Genomic DNA, 13,922 nt, shown 5'->3' with positions numbered 1-13,922 from the left:
TTGACCTCTGGCCTCTAATTTAGCCTTATAATCCGGTTCTCAACACTTGTGCCAGGGGCCCATTTTCTCAGGGCACCTTCTCCCTTCTCACACCCTCAGTGCCTCAATAGTTGCTTAATTTATTGAATTCGATCTCTAAAGGATATTGCTACCAAAGCCGGAATGTCTAATTGCAGTACTTTTTAGTCCGGCGATACAGAGTTCACAGTTCTCTCGCTGTGTCGCCTCCCGCTTCCCCACAAGTTTCCCAGCTTACTTCGCACTTGAGGTCTGACTCGGCTTGAGTTTCCGATGTGCTCCGATCACTCGTTCCAGCGCCGGAGATGTGAAGACTCCGCTGAGATTCGCGGGGGCCGCTTTTCCTCAACTCGCGTTGCTCCTCGTACCGGCATCCCTCTGAGGCAGGCTCCGCCCCTTCCGATGACTCCGGAGACTCCCTGGGCCAGGTCAACGCCTCTACTCGGCCTTGATCCGCGTCTCCCCGCCTCTCTCTCGACGTCACGACGGGATTCCTCCTCTTCTCAGACGGCCTCCTCTGAGCCGCGCCTCCACCAACGCAGCGGTCGGAAACTGTCCTGATGGAGGGGGCAACCCACTCGTTGACGGGCTGACAGCTGATGCCTCGAGTCACCCACACGGTGAATGATGCTCCCCACACACAACGTTTCTACCGTAGCTGATGTTCGCTACCCACCAGCAGAACAGCGTGGAGATCTAGATCCTCTGTGGTGACGACCGCTCTCTAGAGCTAATCTCTCGCTTTCGGTCGGTCTTTAAGTCAGTTTACCGCTCCAGAGCTTTTGTGAGGCCGATAAGAGGACCTGCTTGAAAATTAGTTATGGATCTAACAGGTCAGGGTTTGGTCAACCCAAGAGGGGTTGCATCAGCACAGGTAATTAGCCGCCCCACAGGTCGATCTATCCCTGAGTCTGCGCTGTCCTCCTCTCTAAATCGTCTCCCTCATGTCCTGGACTACCTCACACTTCCTCTGGTCACTCACTACTCCAAATGGCCCCCCTGGACTTGGCCTTATATAGGCTGGCCTCTGACTACTGGAACCTGCCAGAAGGTTCCAGAACCTTCTCCATGTAGTCCAATGGGTCAGCCTCACTAAGTTAACCGTTATGACAGTTGCTGGCCACCATTTTAGGTCTCTATGTTTCCCTCAGCTTTCATGAGGGTGACTAGGCCTCAAAAGTAAGAAAAGGTGACAATGTCAAGGAACACCTAGCCCCCTGACAACAGTAGAAAAATTCTGGCGAACATAAAATAAAAAAAATGGTAACACTAGGAGGCCCAAGGGGCCAAAATAATTGATTAATTGGTAGGGAACTCCCAGAGGCAGACAGGTCTAACACTCGTCCCCTCCAGCTGAAAGTGGGGGAGAGCTACCCAACCCCTTGGGAGTTCTCATCACTAAGGGGGAAATACCTAGAGAGACCGTCTGCATTGGCGTGGTCCACTCCAGGCCGATGTTCCACCCGGAAGTCCATTCCCTGTAGGGAGATAGACCATCTCAACAGCTTGGGGTTTTCTCCCTTCATTTGCAACAGCCAACGAAGGGGTCGGTGGTCAGTTTGAACCAGGAAGTGCGAGCCAAACAGGTATGGACGCAGCTTCTTCAGAGCCCAAACCACCGCAAAAGCTTCCTGCTCAATTGCACTCCACTTCTGTTCCCGGGGAAGCAGTCTCCTAGACAGAAAGACAACAGGTTGATCCAGACCCTATTCGATGAGTTGCGATAACACTGCCCCAATGCCATGCTCTGATGCATCTGTCTGGGCAATGAACTCCTTGGAGAAATCTGGGGCCCTCAGGACCGGTGCTGCACACATTGCCTGTTTCAACTTCTCAAAGGCTTGCTGACAAGCCTCTGTCCAGACTACCCGTCGAGGTTGCTTCTTGGATGTGAGCTCAGTGAGGGGCGCCACAATAGTGCCATACCCCTTCACAAAGCGACGGTAGTAACCTGTGAGGCCCAGGAAAACTCGGACCTCAGTTTGGGTCTTGGGGGGCTCCCAGGCCATGATTGCCTCAATCTCTGCCTGGAGGGACTGCACTGCTCCCCTGCCCACCAATTGGCCTAGGTACACAACCGCCCCCTGCCCGATCTGACATTTACTGGCCTTGACTGTCAAGCCAGCCTGTTTCAGGGCCTGGAGAACAGCTTGTAAGTGACACAAATGGTCCTCCCAACTGCTGCTGAAGACGGCAATGTCATCCAGATAAGCAGCAGAGAAAGCCTCCATTCCAGAGAGGACCTGGTTCACCAGCCGCTGAAAAGTGGCAGGGGCGTTCTTGAGCCCAAAGGGCATCACACAGAACTGGTAGTAACCCTCAGGCGGGGAGAAGGCTGACCTTTCCCTGGCTCCATCTGTAAGGGAGATCTGCCAGTACCCTGAAGTAAGGTCAAAGGTACTCAGGAATTGGGCAGCTCCCAGCCGGTCAATAAGTTCATCCGCCCTAGGGATCGGATGTGCATCAGTTTTGGTCACTGAATTCAGTCCCCGGTAATCCACACAGAACCTCAGTTCTGGGGTGTGCCCGGTGGGGCAGCTTTTGGTACCAGAACCACCGGACTGGACCAGGGGCTATTAGAAGGTTCAATGACTCCTAGCTCCAGCATCTTGGTAACTTCACTGTGGATTCTGGCCTTCACCTTGTCTGACAGCCGGTAGGTCTTAGACTTCACTGGTGGGCTGTCTCCTGTGCCCACATCATGGGTACACAGGTGGGTCCTTCCCGGGACAAGGGAGAACAACGATGAGTACTGCTCCAAGACCTGGCGGCAGTCCTCTCGCTGCTCAGGAGTTAGGGATGGGGAGAGAATCACTCCCTCCACCGACCCATCTTTTTCCTGAGACGAAAAGAGATCAGGGAGAGGCTCGCTTTCCGCCTCCTCTGCTCCATCAGTCACCATCATCAAGATGACCTCGGGCCTCTCATGGTGGGGTTTGAGGCGATTGGCGTGCAGCACCTGTAGGGGCTGTCGAGGGGTCTTAAGATCCACCAGGTAGGTGGACTTACCCTTCTTCTCCATCACCTCAAAGGAGCCTGTCCAGCGATCCTGGAGGGCACTTAGCTCTCCAGGTTCCATCATCCACACTTTCTGGCCAGACTCCAACTCCACGGGGTGAGAGTTGTGGTCATACCACTCTTTCATCACTGCTTGGCTGGCTTCCAAGTTGTCTGAAGCTTGCTTCCACAACTTAGCCATTTGGCTCCGGAAAGCCAGCATGTAGCTCACCACATCCTGGGGAAACCTCCTGGAAGACTTTTCCCATCCGTCCATCACCAGGCTGAGAGGTCCACGCACAGGGTGCCCATACAGAAGCTCGAAGGGGCTGAAGCCCACTCCCTTCTGTGGCACTTTCCTGTAGGAAAACAACAAACAGGGTAGGAGGACGTCCCATTTCCTCCGCAGGCTCTCAGGCAGACTCCTTATCATGCCTTTCAAGGTCTTGTTGAACCTTTCCACTAGACCATTGGTCTGTGGGTGATAAGGAGTGGTAAACCGGTAGGTAACCCCACACTTCTTCCACATAGCCCGCATATATGCTGACATGAAGTTGGTTCCCCTATCGGACACAACCTCCTTGGGGAAACCCACTCGGGTAAAGATCCCCATCAGGGCCCTAGCCACTGCAGGTGCAGTAATGGCCCTCAGAGGTATTGCCTCTGGGTACCGTGTGGCGTGATCCACCAGAACCAGGATAAACCTGTGACCAGCTGTAGTTGGCGGATCCAATGGCCCCACAATGTCGATGCCCACCCTTTCAAAGGGGGTGCTAACGACAGGAAGTGGTTCCAGGGGAGCTTTAAGCTTCACCCCTGTTTTCCCACTGGCTTGGCAGGATACACATGTCCGACAGTATGTGTCGGATGCCACTTTCATCTGAGGCCAGTAAAAGTGGGGGACAAGCCGGGCAAAGGTCTTGTCCTGTCCTAAGTGTGCTGCCAAGGGAATTTCATGAGCCAGTTCTAAAAGAAAGGCTCGGTAACATTGAGGGACAACCAAGGCCTGTGATGAACCGTGCACGGGTGCCTTAGGTTCACTGCAGAGGAGTCCATCCTCCCAGTAAATATGGTAACTCCCAGTAACGTTCCCTGCTGCCTGGGCTTCGGCCTGTCACCTCAGTCCCTCAAGGGTAGGGCACTCCTTCTGGCCCTTACAAAACTCCTCCCTGGTAGGCCCTCCTTCCACATGCCACTCAGCAGGGATAGGTAGGTTCTCCAGGGAGACAACTTCCCCTCCACGGACTCCTGGTCCACCACCGCAGGTGGCCTATCTGTCTCATGGGGCGTGGAAGCCGAGGCAAGCTTCTCCTGTCCTCGGTCCTTTCCCTTTTTGGCAGCTGGCTGGGCCCTTCTTCCAGGCTCCAGCCCAAGCGAACTCCCCCTCCGGGTAGTCGCGGACCTTGTGCTAGCACAGGCCCAGTCAGGTGTACCCAGCATCTCTGAATGAGTCCGGTATTCCACCTCCTTCCAAGCATTGTGCTCCATGTCATTTCCCAACAGACAATCGACTGGCACGGCAGGGCTTACGGCAACTCGAAGTGAACCTGCAACCCCTTCCCACTCAAAGGGAACCTCGGCCACAGGGTAGTGGCCCAATCAGCTGTCAGCCATCACGGTGGGGTGGAGTACATGTGGAATCACCTGCTCTGGAGACACCAGTTGACTCCTTACCATAGTCATACTGGCTCCTGTGTCTCTCAGAGCCTCCCCTCTTTGGCCATTGATGGTGACCCACTGCCGATACTTTGTAGTATTGGAGGGCACCTGGATCTTAGGAACCATCTCCCGATCTCCCAGGGACACTAAGGTGACACCCGCCCACTCCCCCCCCCTTATCCAAGGGCAACTCCTCCCCGAGCACTACACTAGCTACGCCCGGGGCTTTTCCTCCAGTGGGAGGGGGTGGTCTCTTTGGGCACTTAACATCTCCCTTATAATGCCCAACACCACCACACTCAAAGCAGTGGACAACCCTTGGCTGCTGACTTTGGCCAGGATGCGGGTTTCTGGGCGGGTTAGCCTTAGGGGTGAATCATGTTCCCTTTCCCTGGAAACTGTTTTGGGGGCCTTTTGAGAACTCCCTCTTTTTATCTCCTCCCTCTTTCTTCTGGGGGGCGCCCTGTCCGGTCCTTTGGGAATCCCCTCCAGTCCCTTTTGAGGACACCCGGGTACTTGCCCAGATGTCCGCCTCCTCAGCAAGCTTCCGGGGGTTGGTCAGCTTGCTGTCCACCAGGTGTTGACGCAGCTCGGGAAAACATTTCTCAAGTAGGTGCTCCTTGAGAATAAGGTCATACAACCCCTCATAGTCCCCCACCTCGCTGCCTTGCACCCAACCCTCTAATGCCTTCTTCGCGTAGTCCAAGAAATCCACTCAATTCTGTGTGCCTAGTTTGTGACTACCCCTAAACTTCTGTCTGTATTTTTCTGGAGTCAGTCCAAACTTTCTTATTAGCGCCACTTTCATGGTGGGGTAGTGGGTCTGCTCTCCCTGCTCCAGGGCCAATAGTGTATCCCTTCCTGCAGGAGGCATATATTTATACAAGCCACCCCCCCAGTGTTTCTCCAGTATCCCATGGGCTCTCAAAGAGACCTCATAGGCAGCCAGCCACTTGGCGATGCCATCCCCTGCGCTGTAGCTGGTGACTACGTCCCTGGGTAAATAGGGTCTGGGTTCCCTGGTCAAGTCCTTAGATTTGCTGCCACCATTTGGAGAACTGGGAGTCCCTGCCTGTAGGGCCTTGAGATCTAACTCTCTGAGTTTCAACTTGTGAGCCATCCTCTGCTCCTCCTTCTCCTTTTCCAACCGGGCTAACTCCCACTTCAACTGTCTTTTCTCCCTCCTGACCGCTAGTTCGGCTTCAGTCAAACTCCTCACAGAAACACTGCTGCCCTCCCTTGAGAATGTTCTGGGACCTGTCAGTAGGTTCTCCCTCTCAGGCTGGTACAACTCATCTATCCCGATGACCGTGTCACGCTCCTCCTCTTCCTCCTCCTTCCCCTCTGGGTGTGCTGCCACCCACGCCCTCAAACTGGTCTGGAGTTCCCCCTTTTTAGCACCATGCTTAAAGAACACTCCCATATTTTGGCAAAAGTCTCCAGGTTGGGCCACAGCATAGGTCTCCATTTCTTGCAGGGCAAATTCCATTTTGCCAATGAGAGTCAGGGACAGCCACTTGGAAGGAATTAATTAAGAGGGTATTTAGATGCTACCTCCACCCACCACCAGAAGTAAATTTGGAAAAAACAAAAATGTAATCAGGGGGTCCGCTTGGACAAAACTCCAGGTGTAGGCCTGTGGTACACACTGCGTTACTACTAAATGGATGTAAGCACAAACCCATATCCCACCGCTGGAATCCTAGACTACATAGGGTAGCCCGGCGCAGAGTGGTCACAGCTAACCTCCGAGGTTTTCGTGTAGTGCTTACAAACTCACTCACAGTAACCCAATGTCCTACCACTAAAAATAAAGGACGCCACACCAATTTAGAAAAATACTAGTACCTTTTATGAAAGTTCTCTTTGTACCTTTTTCTTTTTCTTTAAATCAAATTAATGTATACATTCAGTCCAATAGGAATTTTCACATTCAATAAGCAATATTCATTAACTTTCTCATTTCAGTGAAGATTAATTCTTGTTTCATTTTCATTTGAGATCAACCAGCAACATTATCAACAGGGTCACTTGCCAGCATAGATAGTGCAGATTGGATAGGTCACATTAACAGATTAATGCTCTTCAATTTGTAATCTGACAAGTACATTACCCATAAGAATTCAGGGTCCGAATTAGCATGAGCTTACAGCTGCACAGCTTCTACCCCCAGCAGCGTTCCTGGCAAGTGTCACAGCCAGCAATTCAACTAAAAGAAGACAGGCAAATTACTCATACATTCTTATGGCTATGCTTTTGCTCTACTTCAATTGGGAACGATTCGGCTCTTAAAGGACATTTAATGCACTGTGGAGTTATTATAACATTGACCTCTGGCCTCTAATTTAGCCCTATAATCCGGTTCTCAACACTTGTGCCAGGGGCCCATTTTCTCAGGGCACCTTCTCCCTTCTCACACCCTCAGTGCCTCAATAGTTTCTTAATTTATTGAATTCGATCTCTAAAGGATGTTGCTCCCAAAGCCGGAATGTCTAATTGCAGTACTTTTTAGTCCGGCGATACAGAGTTCACAGTTCTCTCGCTGTGTCGCTTCCCCACAAGTTTCCCAGCTTACTTCGCACTTGTGGTCTGACTCGGCTTGAGTTTCCGATGTGCTCCGATCACTCGTTCCAGCGCCGGAGATGTGAAGACTCCGCTGAGATTCGCGGAGGCCGCTTTTCCTCAACTCGCGTTGCTCCTCGTACCGGGATCCCTCTGAGGCAGGCTCCGCCCCTTCCGATGACTCCGGAGACTCCCTGGGCCAGGTCGACGCCTCTACTCGGCCTCGATCCGCGTCTCCCCGCCTCTCTCTTGACATCACCACGGGATTCCTCCTCTTCTCAGAGGGCCTCCTCTGAGCCGCGCCTCCACCAACGCAGCGGTCGGAAACTGACCCGATGGAGGGGGCAACCCACTCGTTGACGGGCTGACAGCTGATGCCTCGATTCAGCCACACGGTGAGTGCTGCTCCCCACACACAACGTTTCTACCGTAGCTGATGTTCGCTCCCCACCAGCAGAACAGCGTGGAGATCTAGATCCTCTGTGGTGACGACCGCTCTCTAGAGCTAATCTCTCGCTCCTGGTCAGCCTTTACGTCAGTTTACCGCTCCAGAGCTTTTGTGAGGCCGATAAGAGGACCTGCTTGAAAATTAGTTATGGATCTAACAGGTCAGGGTTTGGTCAACCCAAGAGGGGTTGCATCAGCACAGGTAATTAGCCGGCCCACAGGTCGATCTATCCCTGAGTCTGCGCTGTCCTCCTCTCTAAATCGCCTCCCTCCTGTCCTGGACTACCTCACACTTCCTCTGGTCACTCACTACTCCAAATGGCCGCCCTGGACTTGGCCTTATATAGGCTGGCCTCTGACTACTGGAACCTGCCAGAAGGTTCCAGAACCTTCTCCATGTAGTCCAATGGGTCAGCCTCACTAAGTTAACCGTTATGACAGTTGCTGGCCACCATTTTAGGTCTCTATGTTTCCCTCAGCTCTCATGAGGGTGAGTAGGCCTCAAAAGTAAGAAAAGGTGACAACGTCAAGGAACACCTAGCCCCCTGACAACACTAGAAAAATTCTGGCGAACATAAAATAAAAAAATGGTAACACTAGGAGGCCAAAGGGGACAAAATAAATGATTAATTGGTAGGGAACTCCCAGAGGCAGACAGGTCTAACAATTGCATATTAAAAAATTTAAATATTTCAGATGTTTTAGACTTTTTATGATATTTAACAACATGGATGTCATCATGGCTAAAATGCAATATATACATGCAGTAGTATTGCTATATGCATTTATGCAGCAAGAATTGCAGTATACCAATTCCCTCCGTATTGCACTATGATTTGATTCTGTTCATATTTATTCATGTATTTATTTATACATGATATTAGCACAACATGTTGCTTATTTAAAGAAATGTATATGAAAAAAAGCGTATTTTAACAACTGTTCGAAAGTATAATGATGTATAATAAGGTCAATAGAACTAAGTCTGTTTACCATGTCCTTTGTAAATGATGTCATGTGACACAATGGGGGTGCTTTTAGCCTAGTATACTGCAAGGCGTTTCCTTATGTGATCAAGTTCATGTGTTGAACGAAACGCGTATGCCATGGAGGAGTGAGACTCAATAAACCTTTGCACTGCAAATTAAGAGGAGTTAGTGCCCGTGTGTTTGTTTGCTTTGGAAAGCAGAAGGGTAGTTATATAAATTTGTTTAAATATCATTATATAAAATTACTTTTTTTTTAATTGCCCATACTTACATTTACTTACCAGTATCCTTACCAACCATGCATCATAAAGGTACATGCGTGTAAAGGCATGCGTGGTAACGATATATGCATGGTAAAGACTGCATGGTAGGTGTATTGTGTGGTAAAGACTGTGTGGTAAAGGTTGTTTCCCGTATGGATTATATGTTAAGAGTGCCTGTGCAGGAAAAATACATCAGGATTTAAAACATAACACTGTGCTTGGGGTTGTCTGTACTAATAAGCTTTTATTACTACCCAAGATGTTCTTTTTCAGTTGCCCTATAATTAGCAATTGATTGAGAAAAGAACAATAAGGTTCTAAACTCATGCCTTAAAGGTTGCGTTCAGGCCCTTGTTGCCAGTTCATATCTCACTGTGCTATATTAAAATGGTTGCAATTTAACAACTGCGAATAATAAAGGGATCTCTGTGTTAAAAGCAGATGCCCATTTACCTAGCTACATAAAATAAAACTCTGTGATCTGCATTTTTCACAATGTGCTTTGCCGGATACACCTTCAACCCAAATTTATGAGTTAAAACTTTGGCAAGTGAGTTATTTTAGCATTATTATTATTACACCCCGAGAGTTACCTTGGTACACAAAGGTCTGTACCGCAGGTGCCTTAATCCCGTATTTTAAAATGCAGCCTCGTCAGCTAATGAGCTAGAACAGATTTACTGTCACGTTTCCCGTTGTTGTCGATTTCTTTGTTGTATAATTGAACGGCAAATGCACCTGCATGTTTTACATTTACCTTATGGGTGACTTATTTTTCAGGTTCAGCTATCATCTTTGATTTTTGGGCGAGTTATGTTTCGGACTCTTTTTGATGGAAATTCGTCCTTGTTATGCAAGAATGACGTCAGATGGTGGTGGGGCTCGATCAGATCTCCTTTCTGATTGGCTGTGCAGGGCTGTGTACGGAAGATGGCGACAGGGGAGAAACCCGTGTGTAACTTTATGTTCAAGAAAAGTAATAAGAAATTCGCTGGAAGGAAACGGAGTGCAAAGGAGCGAGAAGGTGAGAACAACGGGCGCACCCATGAGATGTGTGAAATGGTAGTGTAGATCAGAGCTGAGCTGGAGGACAGTGCTTCATTTTGGGGGAGCTTGAGAGCTTTTGGGGTAAGGTAGCCAGGGCGATTTGGGGGACAAAACAGAAGCGGAGAGCGCTTGAACGACCGAAAGTCAAGTGCATAGACTGAGCGTGAGATTTGAACGTCAGAGTGGGACCGCCGTACTAATGGGGAGGAAAAGGTGGGGGGTGGAGGGGGCGTTTGGAGAGACTGGGGAGTGACTTGAGGAGTGAGCGAGGTTGCTGGAGAAGGGTTGTGCAGGATATCGATTTGTACGTAACATAGTTTATTGCTGTCGATATCTGGTGCATTCATGTTCTGTATTTACTCGGATCATAGATCGCTAGTCGCTTGCTCGTTTCCTTAACCCGTCAAACTCATCTACTTAGTTAAACCATCACTGGTTACTTTCGTTCCTGGCTTCTTGTTGTGTGTAATTTGTCTTTTTCCCTTTCATCATGTGTCACTTGTTATTAGTTAGGTCGCCACTTGACTGTTGCGTCCCTGGCGTCTAGCGCTTCCCGAGATTATCATCCCATGTCACTCACTTGTTACCTTAACACAGTGGTCGAAGTGGGGTAAAAAAAGTAGGGGAACTGTGGGTGGAGAATCGGGGGGGGGGGGGGTGGGGGTAATAACCGAAGATTGGATCAGTGGGCGGAGTCAGGGGCGTGGCCAGAAATAGCAAAACATACCAATTTTTAGTATGTTTAGCATTTCACTGACCAGTTACAGCTCATAACGTTATTTAATTCAAACAATGGATAAACATGTTTATTTGAGGTCTATTTCTGAAATAAGCAAACACTCATACAGGTTTATGTAAAGCGTGCAAAATATAAGCAGGAACAACATGTTACCTTAATGCTTGTACTCTCATTGTTCAGAAATTCATGAGTATTTTTTGTCTCAAACATTGAGGGCATGAATACAGGGCTCCTCCTGTACACGTGTTAAGCAGGGCTTAGAAGAGAAAGGGACACTTCAGGAGAATCTAGACTCACGGAAACCCACAAAGGCTCCTTCATATTCATGTCCGCCAACTAGCTGCTCATTCATAATATAGCAAAAAGAATAACTGGTGGACAAAATGCAGAACAATGTCATACATTCACCCCAGTACAGAGATCTGGGCCTAAATCAATTGTTTTTTTGCTCACCATGTCATTCCAGTTTGTACCCAGCCATATGCAAATCAGCCTTTATTCTGCACCCAATGGGAACATTCCAGCCCGAACTGCCAAGCCAGGTCCTCCCTGGACTGAAAACAAGCATCCTAGGACCGGTTATGGGGTTTCACCCTTCATCAGCCATGATAGCTTGATTTCAGTGGCATGGAGAGCACTGGACCCACGTCTGGGCATACCCGTCCCACTCGGGGTGACAAAAGCAAAAAGAAAAACTGATGGACAGAAGGCAAAACAATGTCATACATTCACCCCAGTACAGAGATCTCGCCCTAAATCCATCGTTTTTTTTGTTCACCGCTCCTGTCCGTTCACTTCTCCTGTCCGTTCACTTCTCCTGTCCGTTCACTTCTCCTGTTCACTGCTCTTGCCCGGTCCACCGCTCCTGCCCGGTCCGCCTCTCCTGCCCGGTCCGCCTCTCCTGCCCGGTCCGCCTCTCCTGCCCGGTCCACCGCTCCTGCCCGGTCCGCCTCTCCTGCCCGGTCCGCCTCTCCTGCCCGGTCCGCCTCTCCTGCCCGGTCCGCCTCTCCTGCCCAGTCCACCGCTCCTGCCCGGTCCACCGCTCCTGCCCGGTCCACCGCTCCTGCCCGGTCCGCCTCTCCTGCCCGGTCCGCCACTCCTGCCCGGTCCGCCACTCCTGCCCGGTCCGCCTCTCCTGCCCGGTCCGCCTCTCCTGCCCGGTCCGCCTCTCCTGCCCGGTCCGCCTCTCCTGCCCGGTCCGCCTCTGCTGCCCCGTCGCCTCTGCTGCCCCGTCGCCTCTGCTGCCCCGTCGCCTCTCCTGCCCCGTCGCTTCTCCTGCCCCGTCGCTTCTCCTGCCCCGTCACAACTGGGCTGTCTGGGTCTTAACTGGGGTGGCAAAGTGTGCCAAAGGACGATGATGGATTCAATGCAGATCTGTGAGTGGGGATGAGTGTTTGAAAAGTTTCAGTGCTCCGTCCATCATCTCCTTGTGTTTGCTTTTTTAGCCTGAACTTGGCAGTGTATGTCCAGAAATGGGTCCCCTGCTCACTTTGCCACTGGATTTAAGCTAGCCTGCCAGATGAGGGGTGTTACCCCGAGACAGATCCTAGAATGCTTGTTTCTGTACTAGGGAAGACCTGGTTGGGCAGGTCGGGCTGGACTGCTCTCATGAGGAAGAGGGTCAAGGCTGATTTGCATATGGCTGGGTCTGAACTAGGGTGGCGAAGTTAGCTAAAGAACGATGATGTATTCAACCCAGATCTGTGACTGGGGGTGGGTGTCTGAAAAGTTTCAGTGCTCCGTCCATCATCTCCTTGTGTTTGCTTTGCAGTATAGATCAACCAGTCACCCAAGTATGGGAAGACTGGGATCCCCAACAGATGAAGATGTGCAACAACTTTGTTATATCTTCTTAGTGTTAATGCATGTTACCCAGCCTAGCTGTCATCCTGCTGCTCAGCCAGTGTGAGAGTTGGTATTAGAATGTTGGTGTGTCTGTGATGCGTGGAATGCTCGGGTGCCCGTGTGGATGATTGGTGACAGTTGGAGATGGGCTGAGCAGCAGGCAGGCTGCTCCTGGTGGGGCTGGAGTAAGGACTGGATTCTAAGGAACATCATACTATTGGACTTTTGTACATATTTAATATCTTGAACCAGAGGCTAATAATTAAATCTACAAAACTCTTCCTGGCTACCTGTCGTAAGATGCAACATATTTTGGCGACAAGGATGGGATGCCATAGTTTACGCTTTCTTACACATGGATGACACTTGAATTAGAGTGGGTGGTTGTCACATTGTTTTTTTTGGGTCAACATTTTTGTCTCCTTTTACGTATTTTTTCTGTGTGGTGTTTAACATGTGTAAGTCGTCATGCGCTGCACATCTTGACCGTTGTGTGTAAGTGGCCCTGCGCCTCACATGTAGTTTTGTGTGTAAGTGGCCCTGCGCCTCACATGTTATAGTTTTGTTTGTAAGTCGCCCTGTGCCTCACGTGTTTCAGTCTTGTGTGTAAGTCGCCCTGCGCTTCACATGTTTCAGTCTTGTGTGTAAGTCGCCCTGCGCTTCACATGTTATTGAGTGTAAGTCGCCTCGCCCCTCACCTTGTGTACACTCTGTGTAGTTCACCTTGTGCTACACATGTGCTTCGCCTCTCCCTTCTCTGAATTGGTCTTTTGGGTTTTGACCCTTACGCTGTTTGTTTCAATCTTTTTGCCTGTTGTGTGACTTGGGTGTCTGTCCTTGGGTGTGGCCAACCCTTCTCTACATTTTTTTAACAATTGTTTATTCGGAAGAATGGGTATATTTCTTGTCAATGTCTTATTCTTGCTTGTCAGCATTTTCCTTTTACTTCAGCTTACGCAGTGTTCTTACTCTTGTGAAGTTGTAATTAGTTTAGCTTCCATGAGTTTGAACTTTTTCTCCGTCTGTATATTTTCTTGTCGTGTTTATAGTTATTCTCATGATTTTTCACACTTTCATTTTTCATTTAAAAGGAGGGGGATAATGTTATATCCTCTTACTGTTAATGCATGTTACCCAGCCTAGCTGTCTCCCTGCTGCTCAGCCAGTGTGAGAGTTAGTAGTGGAATGTTGGTGTGTCTGTGATGCTTGGGTGCTTGTGTGGATGAGTGATGACAGTTGGAGATGGGCTGAGCAGCAGGCAGGCTGCCCCGGGTGGGACTGGAGTAAGGACTGGATTATAAGGAACATCATACTATTTGACTTTTGTACATATTCAGCACAAATGGTCCTGCACTC

General features: G+C 49.9%; 1 protein-coding gene across 3 annotated transcripts in view; it reads left to right on the top strand.

Annotated features, from left to right (window-relative positions):
- LOC147716939 (E3 ubiquitin-protein ligase RNF113A-like) overlaps positions 1–13,922 on the top strand; it is a 419,377-nt gene that overhangs the window by 114,174 nt on the left and 291,281 nt on the right. Inside the window, exon 1 of one of the 3 annotated variants that reach the window (XM_086920461.1) lies at positions 9,721–9,959. The exons of 1 other annotated variant lie outside the window; for it this stretch is intronic. In XM_086920461.1, coding sequence (XP_086776587.1) covers positions 9,866–9,959 — 94 coding nt within the window. In that variant the 5' untranslated portion in view covers positions 9,721–9,865. Of the gene's footprint in view, positions 1–9,720; positions 9,960–13,922 lie in introns of those variants that run through there. One more of the 3 variants, XM_086920460.1, reaches the window with a different exon arrangement.

The sequence above is a fragment of the Lissotriton vulgaris genome, chromosome 5, assembly GCF_964263255.1.
Source record: "Lissotriton vulgaris chromosome 5, aLisVul1.2, whole genome shotgun sequence".
NCBI classification, from domain to species: domain Eukaryota; kingdom Metazoa; phylum Chordata; class Amphibia; order Caudata; family Salamandridae; genus Lissotriton; species Lissotriton vulgaris.
This window is presented reverse-complemented; position numbering and strand designations above follow the sequence as displayed.